The 23,485-nt window shown below is 37.6% G+C and overlaps 1 protein-coding gene across 1 annotated transcript in view; it reads right to left on the reverse strand.

Moving 5' to 3' along the window:
* The window catches only part of cmc1 (C-x(9)-C motif containing 1), an 88,332-nt gene that overhangs the window by 59,091 nt on the left and 5,756 nt on the right, over nucleotides 1-23,485 (reverse strand). The window contains exon 2 of the mRNA XM_072575207.1: nucleotides 3,991-4,083. Within this exon, the coding sequence (XP_072431308.1) occupies nucleotides 3,991-4,083 (93 nt within the window). The remainder of the gene's footprint in view (nucleotides 1-3,990; nucleotides 4,084-23,485) is intronic.

Raw genomic sequence — 23,485 nt, forward strand, 5'->3', positions numbered from 1 at the left:
CTGGAATCAAAGATGACAAAAAATGTTTTAAAAGGAATTCCAAATATATATTGGCATTATTATATGTTTTATATTCTTGATATTTCTAATGGTTCTTTTACTTTTTTTTTATTTGGTATGAAAGTATAAAAGCTCATAAGTTTTTGAACAAAGTTCTTTCAGAGGGTACAGACTTCGCTGGCCAGGCCAGCATTTATTGCTTACCCACAAGTGTCCTTGAGAAGTCAGTGATGAGCTGCTACCTTGAACTTCTACAGTCCATGCAATGTAGGAATACCCAATTACTGTTAACAAAAAAAGTTCCAGAATTCTGACTCAGCGACAGTGAACAAATGGCAATATAGTCCCAGGTCAGAAAGGTGTCCTACTTGGAGAGGAACTTGCAGCTGCCTTCACTCTGTTGCATCTGTTACCCTCATCATCCTGAGCAGAACAGATCAAGGGTTTCTAAGGTGTTGTCAAGGAACCTGGACGAGTTGCTGCAGTGCAACTTACTGAAGATGGTACAAAATGGGTATCAGTGATTGAAGGAGTGATTGTTTGTCAATCATTGAACACTGATCAGGCAGGTGGCTTTGTCCTTGATGGTGCTAAGCTTCTCAAGTGGAAAGTGTTATGTCACACTCTTGACTTGTGCTTTGTATACCAATGAATATCGTGGCAAGTTAGATAGTCAACGTGAAGTCTGGGTTGATGGATCATATTTTGATTTTGTTTATCAAGGTAGATATGTTTGAATTAATCTGTTCAAAGATGTTATTCCACCCCTCTGGAGTAGGTGGGACTTGAACTTGGGCCTTTTGGTCCAGAGGTAGAGACAGTACCTGTGTCTTAGACCCAATCATCTTCAGCCATTTCATCAAGGACTTTCCCTCTATCACAAGGTCACAGAGGGCATCTTCTCTCCTTGAAGAGGAGGTTTGATAGAGGTTTTCAAAATCAGCAGAAGGCTGGACAGAGTAGATAGGGAAAAGCCAGTCTCAATCAGAAAAGAAAAAAAAAATGAAAGAACATAAATTTAAAATAATGTGCAAACAAAGCAACTGAGAGAGAAAAGAAACTTTGTAGTTAAGGTTTAGAAATCACTATCCGGAAATATGGAGGAGGCAAATTCAACTGAGGCATTCAAGAGGGCATTAGTACCCCCTCACCCTACTCCTGGGCTGCAACCACACCCCATTCACAGCCACAACTTGTTTAAACCTGAACACAAATCTGTCGAAATGTGCAAATTTATGCAGTGCATAGCATGCATATGTTGGTGTGAGCAAATGCAAACCTAAACTGATAGCATTCTTTCCTTTTTGTCTATCCCTCCTAAATCTAGAATATCCTTCCACACTCAGCTTCCAATCTCAGTTACCTATAGCCATGTCTCTGAAATACTAGTTAAATCATATCAGTTGACCTCAACTTGAGTATTCAAACCAAATGTTTTAAAATACCACATACTTGAGATAGAGTATCTTTAATTCAGCCTTTTCACTTTATTCTCCATTTTTTAATTCTATTTTATGCTTGTCTTTGCTCCATCTATCCTCTGTTTTTGCTTTCTACTCATCTACTTCCTTTTGTTAGTTTTGTTTCCTTTGAATCAGAGCTCAGTCTTAGGATCCCTTCACTGCCAATTCAGTTTAAACCTCCCCAAAAGCATTAGCAAATCTTCATGAAAGCAGACAAGCCACATTCCTACCACAATGAAACCTATCCATCTTGTACAGGCTTTATCTGCACCAGAACCAGTCCAATGACTCAGAAATCTGATGCCCTCCCTCCTACATTAATTTCCCAACCATACATTCAATTACTCAACTCTACACTCGCAATTGGAGATTCTGCTTATCAATCTCCTTCTAGCTCCCCGAAATCTTCTTTCATGACCTCATCCTTCTTCCTGCCTAAGCCACTGTTACCAATATGGGCTTTTCACCCAGAAGAATGCTCTGCAGTTATTTGGTGACATCTTTGTCACTGGCACCAAAGAGGCAACTTATGCTCGAGTCACATTTTATAACTACAAAATTTCTGTCTGTTCCCTTAACTAAAGAATCGCCTAGCAATAATAGGCTTTGTAACTTCTAATTTTGCTTCTGACTCCTGTACTACTTTCCTGGTTCCCTTGGACAGTCTGGCAGTCGCCCAGGCCTTATCTGACTGCACATCCCTAAGCTGCAGTATGACTATCTTTCTAAATGTGCTGTCCAAATAGACCTTTGCCTCGGGGATGCAGAACACTAATGATCTCATAGTAAAGGATTTTCTCAGTAAAATTGATCAGAACAATAAAAAGGTTTCATATTAAGTTTGAAGATGAGAAACTTGGGTCTGAGGCTAGTAGCTTAAAGCGAAGTAACTGCAATCATAAATGTATGATGACAGCACTGGCAACGTAGACTGGGAATTGCTAAAAGGTAAGGCAGTAGCTAAATAGCAGCAGATATTTATGATATCTCATGCTGATCTTTTGAATCATTTCCCTCAAGGAACAGTTGAAACTGGGTCAATGAACATAGAATCCAGACAGTGTGGAAACAGGCCATTCGGCCCAACAAGTACTCACTGACCCTCCAACAAGTAACCCATCCAGACCCATTCCCTGACATATACTCCTGACTAATGCACCTAACCTACACATCCCTGAACATTATGGGCAATTTAGCATGGCCCATTCACCTAAACTGCACATCTTTCGATTTTGGGAAGAAACCGGAGCACCTGGAGGAAACCCAAGCAGATACGGGGAGAATGTGCAAACTCCACACAGTCGCCCCGAAGCTAGAATTGAACCCGGGGCCCTGGTGCTGTGAGGCAGCATGCAGACTTTGATTTATGTAGGAGTCAAGTTATGGGAATCTGGCAGGAAAGTGAAGTTCAAAGAATCAGATTATCCACGAATCTTACTGAATGGCAAGGGCCAAACAGTCTATGTCTGCTCCGATTTCTTGAGTTTGTGTGTTCTTAATGAAGGAACATGATGCAAGTTATGACAACGATTTAGATTACAAAGATAAAAAGAGAGAACATGGCCAGAGAGACTTGAAATTGTTGAATCTGGAGGTTACAGCTTGAATGAGGGTTTCTATAGCAAAGAAGCGGTGACGAGCAGGTCTTAGTAATGAGAAAATATGGGATCGAAAACTCAGAAATTCAAATAAGATACCAAGATTGAGTATAATTTTGATAACTTTGAAGAAGTAGCGAGGGAAGTAGATAAAAATCAATGAGAAAAAGGAATGGAGTTGGTGGCAGGGACTAAAGAAAACAATTTCAGTGTTCCTAACATTGGAGGAAGCTACAACTCACCCATCCCTGAATACTGGGCAGGGCAAGCTGGCTGAACAAAAGTGGAGGGATTGAAAGATGTGACATGAGACACACAACTGGATATAATATGTGGAACCTTGACAGCATACCTTCAGAAGTTGTCATCAAGGGATAACCAGTCATCAAGAATGCAAATTCTGGCTGATTTTTTTTCCCCTCCTTAAGCCTCCCACCTGTCTAAGATGAGGCACTGAGTGGTGGTGTTCCAACTATCACACTGATTGAGAACAGCGAGACCAAATATCCAGGAATGGATGTGTATGACTCAACATCTCATCACAGTGTGCACTTATAAATATGGTCATGGAACCTTTTAATGTTGCTGTTGAATAATTTAGCATTGAGTCACAGTAATGTGATAAATATTACACCTTGCTTTATTAGTGTTACTGTTTCAATACACTGCATACAACTAACATAGAAATACAGTCAAAGGATTAATTATGAGCAGGAAGGTAAGCACGATTGGTGGATGGCTAGAGCGAGGTTCAGAATAATGCCAAGAATGCAGTTTTGATTCTTGTTCCCTGTCTGATATCTGAGATGGCAAACCATTGACAAAAGAAAATTGACAAGTAAACAGCTCAGGCCGAAGCATCAACTGACAATGAGCCAAGGCCCTGCATTCAGGCATATCTCACATGACATAACATGATAAATTATTACCTTCAACCTTATCTGAACAGAGTTCTCTGGCCTTCTCTCTCACCATTTTGGGAATAAGAACATCTTTCTCCACATGCCGAAGTTGATTCCTCTCTGGAAGATATAAAATTGGAATCCTTAGTGCCAATTTAATAGATAGCAGAAAGTGGATGATTACTGGGACATTCTCTAACATTTGGATTTGCTAATTAGGATACTGAGATCAGTAAATCATAGACCAGATACTCAAATATAGCTTCACAACTACACTGAAGGGAAGTCAGCCATTATCCTGTTCATCATAAAAAAGTTTCAATAATCTTTTACTGGATTGTCTTTCCAGCCCACCATCATCTCATCCACTTAAAAATCCCAAAGACTCAGTGAGGAGCATTCGTGACCAAAAGAACCAAGTACTTTTTCTCCTGTAATAATTACTCATCTGAACTCTATTTCAAGGTTTTTCTAAGTTCTAGGAGCTGGACAAAAAGTGACTTTCAAAATATATCAATAAAAATAATGATTATTAATGATTGCATAAAACATAATTCATTGGATTAAATATGTAGATAGGTATAGCAGGATATGAAACTGGAGCATTGTGTGGTGTGCATTATCAGGCAGGTGATTATATATCTCTGAAGTGCACAAATCCTTGAAACACAAGTGCAATCCTTGAAACACAATGATGCACAGCTAAAGAGTCAACTGGGTGGACATTTGGAAGATAACACATTTTCTGGAGCTGATGTTTCATTGTTCATTAGGTTACCTGGGATAATATAAGCTATAAAAGGACACTGGTAAGTACCTTTACATAGAGGTTAGGGAACAACAAGAAACAACATATGAAGGTCAAAAGGAGCTAGACCTGTCCAATGTATATACCTATTTATGTGGCAGTAATGTGAAATAAAAGGTGATGTACAGAGGAACTAGAATTCATCTGTAAAAAGTACAGATGAACGAATAGGTTAACAATGATTGTAGGGAATTCTACTGTCAATGGCTATATAACATCCTCTGTCAATGAGATCCATCGTCTCAAATGGTATGTCATTTCCCAGGTGCTATGATTTGAGCTATCACAAAATAAACACGAAAGGTTTTGGGATGTGAAGATTAAGGAAGTATGCTTCAAGCCTAGTCACTGATGCAGTGCAGAAAATGTGGCAGCCTCAGCTGGAAATTGTTTCCAATTTTGCATAGCCCCACTTAGGAATGATGTGTAGACACCAAGGATGAGATTTTTTCAAGTACACAGATAGATTAACTAAGCTGAGGCTGTTCTCCTTAGGAGACTGTTCGAGGAGAGACTTGATTTTGTTGTTAAAAATAGTGAGAGATCTAGACAGAGTAAGTAGGGAAAAACTATTCTCAGTGCTGGAAGAGTGGAGAATCAGAAGGCGTCAATTTAAGATGAGTGGTAAAAAAAAACACTTTTTATGCAATGAGTGGTTAGCAGCTGGAATTCAATACCTAGAGAATTGCAACTTTTAAAATGGAATTGGATAATTAACTGAACAGAAAAGAATTGCAGAGCAGACAGCTAACACAGACACAATGGGCCAAATGGCCTTCTTTTGCACCATCACCATTCTATGATGCCAGTGTGTGGTTCATTTGGAAACTAAGGTCATAGATAAGAGTAAGTTTGAAGATCTGAAAAAGAACTTTAAAATCTTAAGGCTACATTGTAGGATTGCAAATTTTATTAAGACATGGAGATATAGACAGACATTCGGAGGTTCTTCACAATAGGACTGTTGGCATATGACAATGCATAATGACATTAAAACATTGTGTGGCCAGTGGAAAACTCGCCACCACAGTAACATGACAAAAACAGATAGAGCTAAGAAACACTTCATAATTGATTTATTTTAAAGAAGGAGTTCCAAGTCAGTGCCTGTGGGAGACAAAACCATCCCCACTGCTAAACAAAGGCAGGAAATCTGAGGCCAAGAAAAGGAATAGCCCTGCCTGGACATTTTTAGAGGTAGAGAAGCTCATCTTTTCTACAATGAGCCAAGAATCGTTCAGGCTTGCAATCTTTCAACTACCAAAGTCAGAATTGAAAATAGAAGTGACATTTTGAATGCTTAGTCAATCTCAGTGCATGTTCCCTCTTTTCTTGGAATTGGAACCTTCCTACCACTTTTAATGGATCCCCGAGTCACCCCAATTTGACGAAAGTTGAGATCTTTACTTTGTGCTTTATTTGACACTGAATTACATAGTCTTTCTAATAATTCCTGGTTCAAGCTTCAGGTTGCTCATGAATAACTCTTCTCTCCGATTCATTAAGGAGATACATAGTTACTTCCTCTTGCACAGATTCTCCAGAAGCTTTGGAGAGGATGCTCCAACCTTTGGCTAGGAACGTGCAATGCAAAGCTCAAAGACTATGGGGAGCAGCAGTATGACATTCACTGCTGACTGCTATAATCTGGCCCAAGGAGCTTTGCAGCCAACAAGGAATCTAGACACACTAGAATTAATAATAGATAATGGGGCAAAATCAATTGACAATCTGACAGTTGCAGTATATCTTACACATAACCACCACATGACGACTGACTTGGATGTTATACTTGAGAGGAAAGGAGAATCATCACCAAGGTTTCCAAATTTAAGCTTCTTAGTATGAGAAATGAATTAACCTCTAAGTGATGTAGACTGTAAAACAGCAAATCTACAAATGTCAGGATATACTCAAAGAAATATTTTTAAAATTATACAAAAATCTATAAATATGCTCAAGAGAGGAGGTAGTTAAGTCACTGTAGTGAACTCATGAGGAGGTGATAATATTACATGAAAAAAGTTGACAAGAGTGTTGCAAACTGGGACTGAGAAGTCAGAAGGGATATCAAAAGCAACAACAAACACTCTTATAAAATGTATTGAGAGAAAATAAATTGAAAAGGAAATATTCTATTAAATGTAGTTATAGGAAAGCCTATAGTAAATTATAAGGAAACTTATTTTGTTAATTGAGTATTCAATCTGTTTTACAATGAAAGTAACAACAATCAGGAGCACACGGAAATCTGGAATAAATTCATGGGAGAAAGTGATGAATTTAATAAGTAAATAAAATGGTGTTGTAGGTAATAATGGAAGTCAAGATTGACAAATCTACATGAAGAAAACAAAGGGTGGTGGTAGAGGGTTGCTTTTCAGACTGGAGGATTGTGACAGCAGTGGTGCTACAAGGAGCAATGCTGGGTCCACTGCTTTTCGTCATTTATATAACTGATTAAGATGCTAACCATATCTCCTATGTTTACAAGTGTTCAGATGACACCAAAATTGGAGGTGTCGTGGACAGAGAAGGAGGTTACCACAGAGTACAACAGGACCTTGATCAGATGGGCCAATGGGCTGAGAAGTGGCAGATGGAATGTAATTTAGATGCATACATAGATGAGGTGCTGCATTTTGGAAAGGCAAATCAGGTCAAGACTCGTATATTTAATGGTAAGGTCCTGGGGAGTGCTGCTGAACAAAGAGGCCTTGAAGAGCAGGTTCATAGCTCCTTAAAAGTGGATTGAAGGTAGACAAGATTGTGAAGGCGGCGTTCGGTATGCTTTCCTTTCTTGGTCAATGCATGGAGTATAGGAGTTAAGAGATATTGTTGCGACTGTATAGGACATTGACTGGGTCACTTTTGGAACAGTGTGTGCAATTCTGGTCTCCCTGCTATAAGAATGTTGTGAACCTTGAAAGGGTTCAGAAAAGATTTACAAAGATGTTGCCAGGGTTTGAAGGTTTGAGCTATAGGGAGATGCTGAATAAACTGAAGCTATTTTCCCGAAAGCATTGGAGGCTGAAGGGTGACCTTATAGAGGTTTATAAAATCATGAGGGCATAGATAGGTTGAGTATCCAAGGTCTTTTCCCAGGTGGGGGGAGCTCAAAACTAGAAGTCATAGGTTTAAAGTTAGAGTGGAAAGAATTAAAAAGGGAACCAAGGGGCAACGTTTTCATGCAGAGGGTGGTGCATGTATGGAATGAGCTGCCAGAAAAAATAATGAAGGTGCATACAATTGCAACATTTTAAAAAGGCATCTGGATGGATAAATTAACAGGAAGAGTTCAGAGGGATATGGGCTAAATGCTGGCAAATGGAACTATAATAATTTAGAATATCTGGTCGGCATGGACGAGTTGGACCGAAGGGTCTGTTTCTGTGCTGTACATCTCTTATGACTCTATTTTGCTGCAGTGCTATGCATTCTTTTTTAACCTAAGGTACTTATCTGGGTCCAGGTTGGCAGCATCTGATGGCATGGTCTCCTGTGGCAGTCAGCATGGTAATAAACTACCTGTCTACCAGCACCTCCACATCGCTTTCTATAAAGTGGAAAGCCAATTGATCTTCTTGGGATGTTTCCTCACTGATAATGGTCGAGCACGACCGTCTCAGAGGTGCTGGCAGTGGCAAATGTTTTTGCCTCTCCTGCTGCAAAATTGTACAAGAAGGGTGTCACAGAACCCAGTTGCATAATTAATGAGAACATAGTAGAAAATTGCTGAGAGCCATGGTGGTCTGTGCACCGTGAATTTCACTTGTCAAAACACTAACTGAAAATTGGAAATTTCAGCCTATTAGTTCTAATAGCCAAATATGTATTCAAAGAATTATTAAAGATGGACAGTAGACAGAAAGATAAAAGAAGTGTAGCAAGGGAATTCAATAGTGTAGGGCTTAGGGAGCTGAATGCATGAGCAATTAAAATCAAGGATGCACAGAATTAGAGAAGCACAGATATCTGAGGGTGGAGGGTGGAGCAAGATTATGGAGTAATTTGAAAACAAGCTGAGAATTTTCCAAAAAAAAGAGACAGCACTGAACCAGCAAGCAATCTTGATTGGCAATTATGGAGAGATCATTGAAATGGTCGAGTCTATGGGTAACAGGCAGTCTAAGTGATGGGACGAGTTTATGGACAAGAGCTCATCTCAGGGTCAAATATGACTCCAAAGACTGATTAAAGTCAGACTGTTACCAAGAACAGGGATGGAGATAGTAATTGAGGAATACAGGGTTTAAAAACATGTGGTTCAATGTGGATCGTCAGAGTCGAAAAGGGTGGTGCTGGAAAAGCACAGCAGATCAGGCAACATTCAAGGAGCAGGAGAGTCAACCTTTCAGGCATGAGCCCTTCATCATTCCTGAAATATTGACTTTCCTGCTCATCGGACGCTGCCTGACCTGTTGTGCTTTTCCAGTGCCGCCCTTTTCAACTCGGACTCTCCAGTATCTGCAGTCCTCACCTTCTCCTAGTTAATAGGATGTCAATCAAACTGACCCAGAAAGGAAACTTCTTTTAAAACTGTTCAGTCTCATTCTCCTAGTTCAAAACGGAGGTCAGATGAGCAGTTTGATAGTCTAGCAATAAGAAGCAGTTGTGAGAGGTGGTGATCAGGTAGAGATGGGTGTCATTAGCATGCAAACACTAAAGCTTTGCTTTTGAATGATCAAGCCATACACGCCGTTCTGCTAGAATGTGACAATTGTGTTGCTCTGCAACCTCACGCTATATAAAATCCCGCTGTTGAAAACTGCTATGGAAAATCACGCTGTAGAAGATTGCTAATAGGAAATAGCTATACCCGTTCAGTAGAAAGTTCACGTTCTAGCAGAATTATCTGTACTGCTGGAGGGCCATGTTGTTGTCACCCATGTTAAAAGACTGCAAAGGCATTCAGAAAGATGAGAGGAATAGTTTACAGTGGTCACAGCAGGTGTCATGTGTGACTTTAATACAAGGAATTCCAGACCAGTTGGGGCATTAGAAACCTGGCTGTTGGAATCAAAGAGTTTTGGAGAAGGTGGTGATGGGTCTGGGAGGCAACAACAGGTTCAAGGACTTTAGTGGGAAAATGGAACATGAAGATGGTGTGGCAATTTGTAAGAATATGGGGAAAAGAGTGTTTTCATTGGAGGACTGATAATGGCAGATTTATTGGGAAGGAATAAAATACCTGAAATGTGAGAGAACTAGGAATGACATTGGCTAACATGATAGCTGTAGGAAAAACTGGAAGAACAGCAATTTAGTGGAAATAGGGTCAAGTAGTAGGAGATTGGTCTCCCAAACAAGATGAGTTTCAAGAATAAATGAGGGAGGCAGAATTAAAAGCTAGACAAACTTACAAATGCACAGCTAAGATGGGGGAGAGAGTTTAGAATATGTTTAGTCTAATGGAAGGGAGGGATATGGCAGAGCCAGCTGTCTAAGTTCTAGGCAAACTAGTGATATAGAAATATTTGAACTTAATGTGGAGTTAAAGATGGAAGAGGGCTTTAAGAAGATGTCCTGAAGTGGCAATTTTTTTGAAAAACTAACTATATTTGTGTATTAGTCTTCCATTATACTAAGTTAGGATTTATATGCTCATGTGATAAAGGTTATTGGGTACCAATCAAACTCACCCAGAAAGGAAACTTCTTTTGAAACTGTTCAGTCTCATTTTCCAAAAGAAATTTTTTTTCTTACATTCTCCTTCTCACCTTTACTTCCTCTCTCAACCTAATCTTTCTTTCTCTAACTGTAATTTTCTTTCCGTACCTGATCTGAATTCTAACTTATACCCTTTTTCTTTTTAATTTTATACAATTCTAACTCAATTAAGACCCTTATGCCCCATTGGTTAAAGACACTGTCGGTTCACTCAGTAGGCTCCTAGATGTTCTATTGTCCCCACCACAGTACTTTCAGTATATATCTCTAGCAAAGTACAGGAAAAATTATACTTTCCAGCTAAAGGGTGCAAGAAATGGTCTAACATCACAGTCTAAAACATACTCCCAGTCCTGCAAGGTTTGGTCTATGATCCCATGTCGTAGATTACAACTTCAATCAAACACAAAGTATCAATGCTTCACTTCCCACTCTAATATAGTACATATTTATGATGTTCAAGAGCACCTTTTTGACAATATACTTTGTCCAACCAATATTTTCCCCATTTTGCTCAAGACAGTTTTCAGAATGGTTCATAAGCAAAACTATTGTTAGATATTACAATCAAACGGTTGTTGCTTTCATGTGTGCTTAGATAGTATGAACTGACAGGTTATTGGTATTAACTACAAAGAGCTACTCCTGATAATTTGCTCAGTAATCACTTGCTTGCACTTTTGAAGGGAGAAGTGGGGATCCTTGCTGGTTTTCTCTTCCCAAATCCTGATTGCTGATGCTATTCAGCATTGCAACTACTACCAAGAGGAGATTAGCTAACTCAGGGCAAACCAAGACCTTCTTACATGGTTAACCATCACGTTGTAAGGGCTTATATACAAGAGGCATTAGGTATGAAAATTCAATTTTAACTCAACAATATAAAACTGAAGTTTGTCAAACTGACACACTTCATTAACCAAACTAACATCAGCACATTTGAAGAATATACAAACTGAATTCATTCAAACATTTTAAAGTACACAATTTAGAAACTGGGGAAGAGGAGAAAAAAAAACACAAGTTTTGAACTAACCTTAGATAAACAGCATTACAAAAACTGCAGTCCATAGAATTATCCAGTACTAAAGAGGCTCTTTGGCCCATCAAATCAGTACTGCCAAAAATATACTATGACCTAGTATACTAGTCTCACTTTCCTAAACTAGGCTCAGTGACTTGTTAGTCATTGAGTACCCATTATCTTATTCATTCTTCCATGAATTCAAAGTCACCAAAAATACAAAGCATCTATTCATCCATGAGCAATGGTGGTTCTTGGTACTGTTACTAAATTCCATGTTCAAGCAAAGTAATGGTAAACATTTTACACTTACTCAAATGATGCAAATAATGCTTTACAGTGCAAATATTGATCTGACAGTGTTTAAAAATAGTAGGAAAAGCCTACTCAAAAAATGAACATGGCAGACAACTTTAAAAATGTTAAATAAAAATAAAACTCAGCAGGTCTGGCAGCATTGATGGAGAGAAACAGAATAAATATATCCATAACTCTTTTTCCTAACTACTGCAGTTATTTTCATAGAAACAAGAGTGGTGTCCTGTCTTACTAGCTGTATTCCCTTCTTCTCGATTTTACATTTGCTTACTGCCTAACTTTGCCTGAATGTGCACAGTATTCGTTTTTGTTTCTTTAAAGCATTGTGCAATGGTTTACTATATTAAAAGTGTAAATACATGATGGAGAAAGAAAAGAAAGGAAGAAAATAAAAATCTACCGTTTTGTTATGACTCTCAGGATGTGCCTTTGTACTTAAAAGGCACCCAAGAAATTATTTAAAATTAATTTCTAGTAACTTCTCAAAATATATAAACGCAAGTGATTGTAATTCTATAGAAAACAAAAAGAAACTCATTTCCTTTTTAGAAAACTAATTTGTGTAACATTTAAATTGCTACATTTTAATTAACAGAAGTGATATAGGCAGCAGTTACAGTGCGAATACTCTCAGAGGAACAGGTTTATGTTTGCATTGATGAGCTCACAGTTCCTTGTTTATTATTCATAGCTAGGGTAAGTATTTTTAATTTAAACTGATCTTAAAAAATGCATCCAGGAAAAATGGTAGACAAACTTCATTTAGCAGAGATCAAAATGACTTAAATGCATAGTGGTGAGGAAAGAGATGACTGGAAAACAGATACAGTCACAAATCAAAAAGTAATTGTTTTTAAGTCATCTCTAAAATGACCAGTCACCATGATGTGGTCTTACTAATAGGAACAACTTGGTATTTTGTCACTCCATGTAAACAAAAGGTTCTACTGATAACATTCTTTTAAAGCAGCTCACCAGAGAGAAACACTAAATAATTAAAGAGATGACTGAAAAATGGAAACCTAAAACAGAAAATGCTAATAATGTAGAAGGAAGTTGATAAATATTGCAAAGGTGAAGCTAAATTACGATTTCATCAGGTAAACACCTAAATTCAAGATCTTATTTAAACAGTACCATTGCTTGCTGTGAATTTTCAGAAAACTTTAAAAAGTGTGCAATTAGATGTGATCCATTTTTTAAATTCAGCGAGCATTCATAATTGCTCTGCCAATACTATTAAATTCACTTGGTGAATGTTAAAACAACAATCCATAAGTGTTAATTTTATCATTTAACAGTCTGTACCACTTCCAATGTTCTGGAATTAATTTAAACATGATGTGAACAATTCCCATGACATAAACAGTGTGTCATGATTGGTGATTTTCCTTGACGGATGTTGATTAAGATAAATAAAGTTAGTTTATTGTTTCATAAAGTTACTTTATGATATTCATTTTTAAAAAGGTATTTTTAATAAATGCTAAATACTCTAATGAACATTGTACACCATGCTGCACACACTGTAAAACTATATTATCAAACTGTAGAAACATTTCATAGAACTCAAATTAATTACCACTTAATCATCACTTTCAATCAAATTTTCACCTTTCTCAGTACTGAATGTATTACATATCTCGTTCTGAAGGAGATCCATAATTTGGTCAAAAATAGATCTCGACTATCCTCAACCTAACTCAGCTAAGTGTTCAATTTTGTACAAAACACTTTCAGAATGTGCTCAAATGACAATTTAAGGATCAAATTGATTTTATTAGGATGATTATTTAAAGTGACATCTAGATTGGTTTAATATTCAATAGGGGAGGCAAGTCCAGTTAGTGAAATTACAGAAAAGCCTCCCTGCTGTCGAACACGTGGAAGATCATTGCCAGGATCCTCCTCAGCTGCCCCTTCCCAATAGCTGGAAGCTCTTCAAGAATTACAGTGCAATTTCCACCCATCAAGAGGCACCACTGACAGATACAATCTTCATTGCATAGTAAAATAGAAAAATGCGAAAAACAGCACCACATACATGTCCTTTCTTGAGCTAACAAAAGCTTTTAACTCCTGTCAGACATGAGGAATAATGGAGTGTCCTTGTTCAGTTTGGCTGTCCTCAGAAATTTGTGACTACCTGCAATGCATGGCATAAAAGCCATGGGCCTCACATATGGAAACACTGCAGAACTTGCAATACTGTACCTCACCTCCAAATTCCACGTAAGCATGCAAATAATTTACAAAACAAGCAGCAAATTGTTCAACAAATACTTCCTACAATCTACAACCAAAGTTACTAACTTCAAATCATTGAGCTTCAACAAGCTTGTCTGCTCACTAAAAAACTGACCTCCAGATCATTGTCCAATTTTTCTCTGAAGCATAAGAAAATGGACCTTCTCCCTAAACACCTAAAAAACTTAAGTTCCTTTTACAATCAGTTCTTACAGTACAAGATTACCCTGATGGATTTATATCAAAAACGAGAATCTGGAAACTGTAATCCATTTTCTGTATTTCTGAACAATCTCTCAACAAAGGCAGACAATTGCAACAAAATTCATCACCACCTTCAGACTTGGTTCACCAACCCAAGACTAAGATCAAAGCTTACCAGAAGGACTGATGCCTGCACTAAGTTCTTCAGAGACTTGAGTAACTTACAGCAGACACCTCAAGCATTGGAGGAGTACCACAGGTCTTTTTGCAAGATCCTTCAAATTCAGTGAGAAGAAATATAGTCCAATCGCAGTACCTTCTATCAAACCAACATGCCATGCTCAGCATCAATTTGTTAATCACTCAAAGCCAGGTGAACTGGACAAAACATGTCACACCTAAAACTAGACTCTTGAAGCAATCTTCCCTATTTGGAACTGGGTTGCAGTAGTAGACTCCCAGTAGACATGCAAACATTTTAGGTATGTTCTCAAAGTGTCTTTGAAGACATCAAAATTCCTGTGTCGCACTGAAATTTCTGACTTGGGATCAAAGAGGAGGTGGTTAGTTTGGAAAGGCACCAAAAACATTAGAGGTTTGTCAAAAATACACAGGGGTGAAGTTGGGAAGTTAGAGAGAGTTCGTAAAACTCCAAATAACTCATCCATCTGTCCCATCTCAGGCAGTGTGCAGATCATGCATTGAACTCATTACCAATCGTACCAACCAGAGTGAAGCAAGTCATCATCAATCCAGAAAGACTGCCAAAGAGAAGAAAAAAAACTCATTTCCTCACAAATGGAATAAATTAGTAGTTAAGGAGATTTTAAAAAATTGTCCAAGGAAATGAAGACAACTTACAAAATTAACATGCGTTATTATATTTACCAAACCACAATTAAATGCAAAAAACAAAAAGGAGCTTTGCTTCACAAAACATTCTGGCCTTCAATAGGTTTTGCCGAATACAAAGGCATAACATATAATGCAAAGAATGAACTTGCACTTAAATAATGTTTGTCTGAGGATAGTACGTCAATGTAAAAATGCTTTTTGAAGTCTAGCCACCATCTTTACATTGCAGTCAATTTACAGACAGCACAATTTCACAGACTGTAATATGGTAAATGAGCAATGAAATCATTTTATTTATTTTGTGCTAATTACTGCAGAACTACATATTTTTCAGGGTAAAACAAAAGCAATTTAATGGCGGCTTAAGGTAGAAGAAAAGCACTTAACGTAGTACATGTAATATTGAATATCAACTCATATGACATCATGAGGTTGCAATGACACCAAATTTACAGAGTTCAATGTTACCATTCACAATATCACTTGTATAAGTCCAAGTATTTGGAGGGGTGGGATATGGAGAGTTTCTCACAGAATCTTTAATTTCAATATATAAAATACAGAAACTAGTTTTTTTTCTGGTTCTAGTGTAGTTATGGGAAGTTATGCAATTTCAAAAAATATAAACTTTGCAAAAATATGTTTTTGCAGTCCAAATGTTAGGTCAGGAAATAAGGAGACATGTCTTCTGGCCAAAAAGGAATACCAAGTCATTACAGTGTTAGTTTGATATTCCAGGGCAATCCTGGCTGGCTTATGAAGGATTCCCAAACACAGAAATGGTCAGTATCAGAGGCTGGAGTAACCTACTAAAGTGAGTATCAGCAATGTACTAAATGGTACTTTCAAAGCATCAACTTGGGAACACAATAGGTTAGTAACTTTACCACAGATTTTAAGACTTCACCAAAAATAAAACAGTTTAAATATAGACAGAGCTTCCTGTGGCTTTCTTGACATTAGTGATCACGTCAAACTGTCACTAACCTAGCAAGCACCAAGTCTTATCATGAAGCATATTCATCCTTTCACTCTTTGTTAGTCACACACACAGCTTTCTATGAATCTTCTCAGAACACTACTTCCCTGGGGAACAGGTGCAAAGATAAGACCGAACAACTGATTTGTGCTCTGTATCGAATATGTATCTTGCATAACCTACTGAAATGAAAAATACTAAAATTTATTCAAATGTATCCCTACACATAATATATTTATAATGAAAATTTCTAGTAGGACACCTGCTTTAAAACATGTTAATAACTGAAGAGAAAGAAAATAGAAGTCTATCCAAAAAATAGTTTCTTATTACAGCAGTACAATAAGATGTACTTACGTTAAACTTTCAAGTTTACTACTTGTAAATTGCTTCCAACTATAACATTCTCAAAAGAAAGTATTAAATGATGATAAAGTATTATTTTTTGCTTAAGAAAATCTGAGTTGACTAAATTCCTAAATTGAATTTACTGACAGCAAAAAGGTGGTGGGTCCTTAAGAAAATGCATGTTCTAGAGGTTTCAGACTCTTCACTAGCATATAGTCAAATTCATCAATTCCTTTGCATCAAATGGAATGATTCGCTCAAAGTTATCAGCTGAATTGCAAACATATTCTTCAGGTTCTAAAACTGTCAGTGATTTAAAAGACAGTTAGTACCTGAAAGAGTTATCTAAAATTCTAAGATAGGCTTTGCCTGTCAGGATAGAAAGGACTGTTCCGGAGAGAAGCTAACCAACACTTCGCCAATGTCAATTGACCAGAGTTGCAGTGATTCCGTTTTCTGAGGTGTACACCAGAATGTGTTAGCAACAGAAACATGTAATTATTAAGTTGAGCCTAATGTATCACAAGGGATCATCATATATCTTAGATATTAAGTAGATTTTATTTCTCTTTATTCTTTCACATAATAAAGGCATTACTGACAAAGAGTAGATTAGAGTGGTGCTGGAAAAGCACAGCAGTTCAGGCAGCAACTGAGCAGTAAAATCGACGTTTTGGGCAAAAGCCCTTCATGAGGAATACAGGGCTTTAGCGCGAAACATCGATTTTACTGCTCCTCGGATGCTGGCTGAACTGCTGTGCTTTTCCAGCACCAATCTAATCTAGACTCTGGTTTTCAGCATCTGCAGTCATTGTTTTTACCGCATTACTGACAAAGACAGCATTGATTGCCCTTAAACTGAATGGCTTGCTAAGACATTTCAGAGCACAGCTAAGAATCAATCACATCATTGTGGGTCTGGACTCTCACGTAAGCCAGGCCAAATTAGGATGGTGGAGATGGGTGAACCAGATGGATTTTTTTCCTAATCACATTCAAACTAATTCCTGGTCACAATTAGAGGCTAGCTTTCAATTCCAAATATATTAAATTAATTTAAATTCCACCAATTGTAGTAGAATTTGAACTGATGTCACCAAAGTATTAACCAGGGCCTCTGGATTATTAGTCAGGTGAAATTATTATGTCAACAGCTACACCCTTCAAGAACTAATCAAGATTGATCCTAAATTCCACAGAAGATTTTGTGCATGCATCCTTTCCCACAGTATCAGCTGATTAGATTAATACCAATAAAAGGTGGAGTATGATGGATATGAATCTAACCAAGACACGCCAGATGGTTTAGCCACACCAAATCACAGCTGGTGACATTGGTGTGGATTTTACCCAATTATTAAAAATGATATTATAAAAATTATAATTTTTAACATTATAAACATTTAAATAGGTGAGAGAAATTGTGGATATTTCAAGATTAGCTTTGGGGATAGGAAAATTAAGGATATTCTTTCTATATCTATACTATATATAAGCTTTATTATGCCATATTTTATTATAATGGCATATTATGCCACATAGTGCTAATACTAGAATTATAATATTGGAAGTGAACAAAATGATGGAACATAATAAAGGCTTAAGATGCAAGATCCAAAAGTGAACTTTGAAGTGTAAATTAAGTCGAATGACTTATTTTCTGTCATTTAAATATAGGATGTAGCATTCTGTATATCAAAAAAGGGTGTGGGCGAGGGTTGTCAAACCCAAACCACCACTGTTCATTCTAAATAAATCAAATATCCTGAATACAGCATTTAAACAAGCTAATTTAACACGTCTAGATATCTTAAGTGATACTATTTACAAAATTCATAGATATTAATGCTATGGCACGCAATGTGGAATGAATTATAACATTGTCCCTTTACGCAAAAGTAATATGTCACATTATTCAGGAGAAAAGTTAGGCACAAATAAAAACGTAGGAGTTTGAGATCACTTAGCGTATTAATTGCATCGTTGGATGACTAAACCGCTGTGTTTGCTATTTACATTTCAGATTGAATTTACAACACCACTATTTTCCAACCGTGGAAGTCACAATGGATCAAAACCTAAATAGAACAATCAAATCAATACCAAAGAATCTACAAGGAGAAAACGTAGGTCGCGAGGTGCAACGGTTTAGGGAGGGAATTCAAGAGCTTAGGGTTGAGGCAACTTAAGGTACACACACCATTGATACAGCATTTAAAATTGGGGATGCTCGAATGACCAGATTCCAGGAAGTGTAGATATCTCAAATGGTTTTGGACCTGAGGAAATTAAAGTTAGGAGAGTTAAGCCATGGATGGATTTGAAATCAAGAATGAGAATTTTAAAAGTGAGATGTTGCTTAATGGAAGCTAATTCAGGCCATGAGGATGATGAAAATGAACAGGACTTGGTGAGAGTAAGGACATCAGGGAAATTTCATGTTTTCAGGGGGTAGAATGTGGAAGTTCACACAGAAATGCAATGTTACCTTTCAATGCAACTATTACAAAGACATGGACAAGGGTTTCTGCAGCATAGGAGAAATGTGAGTTGCAGAATTAAGCAATGTTACAGAGGTAAAAATAGCCATTTTGTGGTCACGTGATTACATAGCCGAAAACAGTCTGGTTCAGCCTCAGACAGCTTTGATCTTCCAAATATTTAGTTAGATGAAATTCCTGTTCATTTGGTCAGACTAGCAATCTGCTAATTCAGAGACAGCAGTAGAACTGAGAAAGATAGTGGTGATGTGGAGCTGAGTATCATCAACGTTCACATGGAAACAGACTGTGTTTTGGATGGCATCGCCAAAGTCAGTACCTACATGAGAAATGAGAGGTGATCGAGGATAGGATCTTTGGCAACGTGCACAGCTAAGAAGAGAAACAATCAAAACAGACACTCTAGCTGTGATTAAATAAGTCAAAATGGTACCAAGCGATCACAATCTCAACCTCTTGAGCACAGCTGGAAAGATGGCATGGTCAAACTTGTCACAGACTGTGAGGAGAACAACAACACAGTGTACTTTAGTTGCAGTGGCAATTAGAACTCTAAACCTCAGCATAAAATCAACTTTATTTTCAGTATTACTGGCACAACATAACAGCAAAATCGAATGCCGAAAATCTGGAACAGAAAACAGCATCTGTGGAGAAAGAAACTGAGGTACATTTCTGATGAAGTCACAGACCTGAAATATTAACTTGGTCTCTCTCACCACAAGTGCTGTCAGTGCTACTGAGTGCTTACAGTTTTTATTATTATTGACCAGTACCTGTAACAATCAACTCAATATCCAGTACCTCCACTGTGTCTTATTCACCAAGTAAGAGTTTGATGACAGCTCAATCCCACACCTCAAACATGGAGAAGGGCAATAGTATCAATATCAGCAAAACACTACAATCTTTTAATGCACAATCTATCCTGACTTGTATGCTTTCATTACTGCTTGGTCAAAGTTTTGCCCTTTTCTCCTTATTGTTACTTTCGGAGCTCTAATTAAAGATCAGCAGCTATTCTAGGAAATCAAGCAGCACCTCGGGTGGATTTGAAATTGGCTATAAATGAGTCATTGCCAATACTGCCCATTTCTCAAGAACAAAAACAATCTGCTGTACTTTCAGTTGGTTTCCTTTCTTCTTCCCTTATCTTTTTTTTCTCACTTTGTTACTATTTGGGCCTTTTTCATGTCCTCTCATCTTTCAGTTTTTTTTTGCACTTGTGTCAGGCTAACCCACAGATGGCCTTTTATTTTATTTAATGAAATTTGAGATGAGTTATTAATGGAGAAATTTGACAAAAGTATTCAAATTCATGAAGGGTCAGCATAGAGTAGATAGGTAGGCAAAAATTCTTCCTACTGTTGGGAAAAAAAATTTGAGAATGGGAAGGCATAGATTTAAGATAACTAAGAACAAAGAAATGGCAACATAGGGAGGTTTTTTTTATTCAGCAAATACTTGACTTTGTAATGGAGGCAGGATTATTCAAGGCATTCAAGGAGGAATTTAATTGCTATCTGCAAAGGAAGAATGTGCAAGGTGACAGGGAGATGGAGAAGCACTAGGTAAATTGCTATTCTGAAGAGCTAATACACACACGGTGGACCAAACAATCAACTTCTATGCTGTAACTATTCTGTATTTCAATTATAGGATGTCTTCTCTTAAAACCACAATGCTGGTTATTGAAAATCTTGATTTAAAATAAAATGATGAAGCCAAACATGGTTTCCCATAAGAATCTATGTTAAAGCCATGTTATATTTCTGAGGACATTTTTTGCTTGGAAAAGCCAATCTACAAGTATAATAAATGCTTAAACATAAAAGGCTACACATATACAGCACTAATCATTCCAAGCTAAATTCACCTGCAAAGCTTCAGGGAAAGAAGCAGGCTACTTGCTTGCAGACAAGTCTTTAAAGTAACTTACAGTACAAGTACATATTCCTCAACTATTATATCTGCAGATGTACAGTACTGTACAGTACAACAGAAAATTACTTTAAAGAAACAAAGGTCCACAGCAGTTCATTTACCAGTGCAGGTAAAACAGAACACAAATTTACAAATCAAAGACTAAAAACAAAGTCTATTACTTGAGCAGGGAACGGTTTAAAAAAAAAAATTGATGATTATTGACTGCAGGATGCACATACAATGGAACCAAATTCAGTGGCAAAATCAGGGTACCTTACTGATGGAGATAACACATGGGGCACAATGGCACAATAAATGATCAGGAAGTAAGGAATGTTAAAATGAGGATGGGACATGAAAAAAATTGAAGTGAAAAAAAAAACTTTTAAAAGGGAGCCTTGCAGCAACTTCTCACACAGTGGAGAAAGTGAGGACTGCAGATGCTGGAGATCAGAGTCGAGAATGTGTTGCTGGAAAAGCGCAGCAGGTCAGGCAGCATCTAAGGAGCAGGAGAAACGACGTTTCAGGCATAAGCCCTTCATTAGGAATGAGCATTCCTGATGAAGGACTTCTGCCCGAAACGTTGCTGCGCTTTTCCAGCAACACACTCTCATCCCTGTACATAGTGGTTGGTAATTCACACTTCATTTGCTCGCTATGATTGATGCTTTTGTTAATTCTCCCCCTTTCCCTAATCATATTTTCTCTCAACGTTTTATTACAAAATGTAATTGTGTGAAACACTATTTGCATCTCTGTGAAATTTTCACTTTGTACCAGCTCAAAGCGTAGAACGCAACAACCTCTACAAAAGTAGTTTTCTGGAATACAGCATACTAATGTCAGCTGCAACGTAACTATTTATAAAATATAGTCATGTTAAAAAACTGACTAAATTAAATTATGGCTCAATACACATCACCACATCATGTGTATTTAGAACCTCAGAACCATTGAAATGCTACAGCACAGAAGGGTGCCATCAGTTTCACCTTGTCCCTGCCAACCCAGGAGCACTTTCTAATCCCATTTCCCTGGACACAACCGATTTAACATTTATTAACTTTTGCTGTCACTTCCAAACATATACATTCTGAACACATCTGTTTTGATGGACTAACAATCATCTACACAAGTTTTTTTTTTACTAATTTACAGTACTGTAATCCAATTTGCAGCACAGAGTAAGAGACTACTTTTTTTTTGTAACAAGCAGAAGCAGAAGTTGGAATGCTATATAATTGAAATACAAGGATGTTGCCGGGATTGAAGGATTTGAACTAAAGGAAGAGGTTGAATAGACTGGGGCTGTTTTCCCTGGAGCATCAGAGGCTGAGGTATATAAACCTTATCGAGGTTTATAAAATCATGAGGGGCATAGATAGGATAAGTAGACAAAGTCTTTTCCCTGAGGTGGGGGAGTCCAGAACTAGAGGGCATAGTTTTAGGGTGAGAGGGGAAAGATATAAAAGAGACCTAAGAGGCAACCTTTTCACTCAGAGGGTGGTACGTGTATGGAATGAGCTGCCAGAGGAAATGGTGGAGGCTAGTACAATTGCAACATTTAAAAGGCATCTGGATGGGTATATGAATAGGAAGGGTTTAGAGGGCTCTGCACCACGTGCTGGCAGGTGGGACTACATTGGGTTAGGATATCTGGTTGGCACGGACAGGTTGGACCAAAGGGTCTGTTTCCATGCTGTACATCTCTATGACCAGGAAAGGATTGTTACTTGAAAATCAAGTACTATATATTTTTGAACTGTGTAATACAATATTGCATTTTTAAGCAATGGGGGAAAAAAATCTGAAACTGCGCAGGAGCCAAATCTTTTGAGTTGGAAAAATTCTACGGGATAGGCAGCCCTCTGATTGAGGTACAGTTTGTTACAGAGCTGCAGGAGCAAGGGCAGCAGGAAAACTTCCAGAGCCTGTGAACCAAACATAACCATCTCTCTCGTGCTCTCTCTCTCTCTCTCTGTGTGGGGAAATAAGTCAGAAAAACCAAGAAAGCTTACAAGAGTTTGCACAAGAAAAGATCAAGGTCTGCTGGATCAGCTATTGAAGTGAAGAATATGACACAGCATTACAGACAGCGGTGTACCAATGCTAAAAATTCAGAATCTCTAAGACAATTTAACACATCTTTAAAATCTGGACATAATCATAGAGATGTATAGCATGGAAACAGACCCTTCGGTCCAACCCGTCCATGCCAACCAGATATCCCAACCCAATCTAGTCCTACCTGCCAGCACCCGGCCCATATCCCTCCAAACCCGTCCTATTCATATACCGATCCAAATGTTTCTTAAATGTTGTAATTGTACCAGACATCTGATCTTCATAATTTTGTTTTCTCGGTCTATATTTGTTTTCCATCCATAATGTGCATCAAACCACCTGTCTTTCGAATGTATTAATCATGAGTGATTATATTATGAGTGATTATTGGGTCTGAAGCAGTATAGTTTCTTGCATAGAAGTAATTAGAAATCTTTCTTCTCTCTGCCTTTTATTAAAGTGTGCTACAATAAATAGATATCTGTTAATGATAAAACCCTTTGGAAATTGCAATTACCTGAATAACAGTCAGTCAGGCAAATTGGTTATTTTGGTAGTTGAATTGGGATTTTATACAT

Source organism: Chiloscyllium punctatum, chromosome 8, assembly GCF_047496795.1.
Source record: "Chiloscyllium punctatum isolate Juve2018m chromosome 8, sChiPun1.3, whole genome shotgun sequence".
In the NCBI taxonomy this organism is placed as follows: domain Eukaryota; kingdom Metazoa; phylum Chordata; class Chondrichthyes; order Orectolobiformes; family Hemiscylliidae; genus Chiloscyllium; species Chiloscyllium punctatum.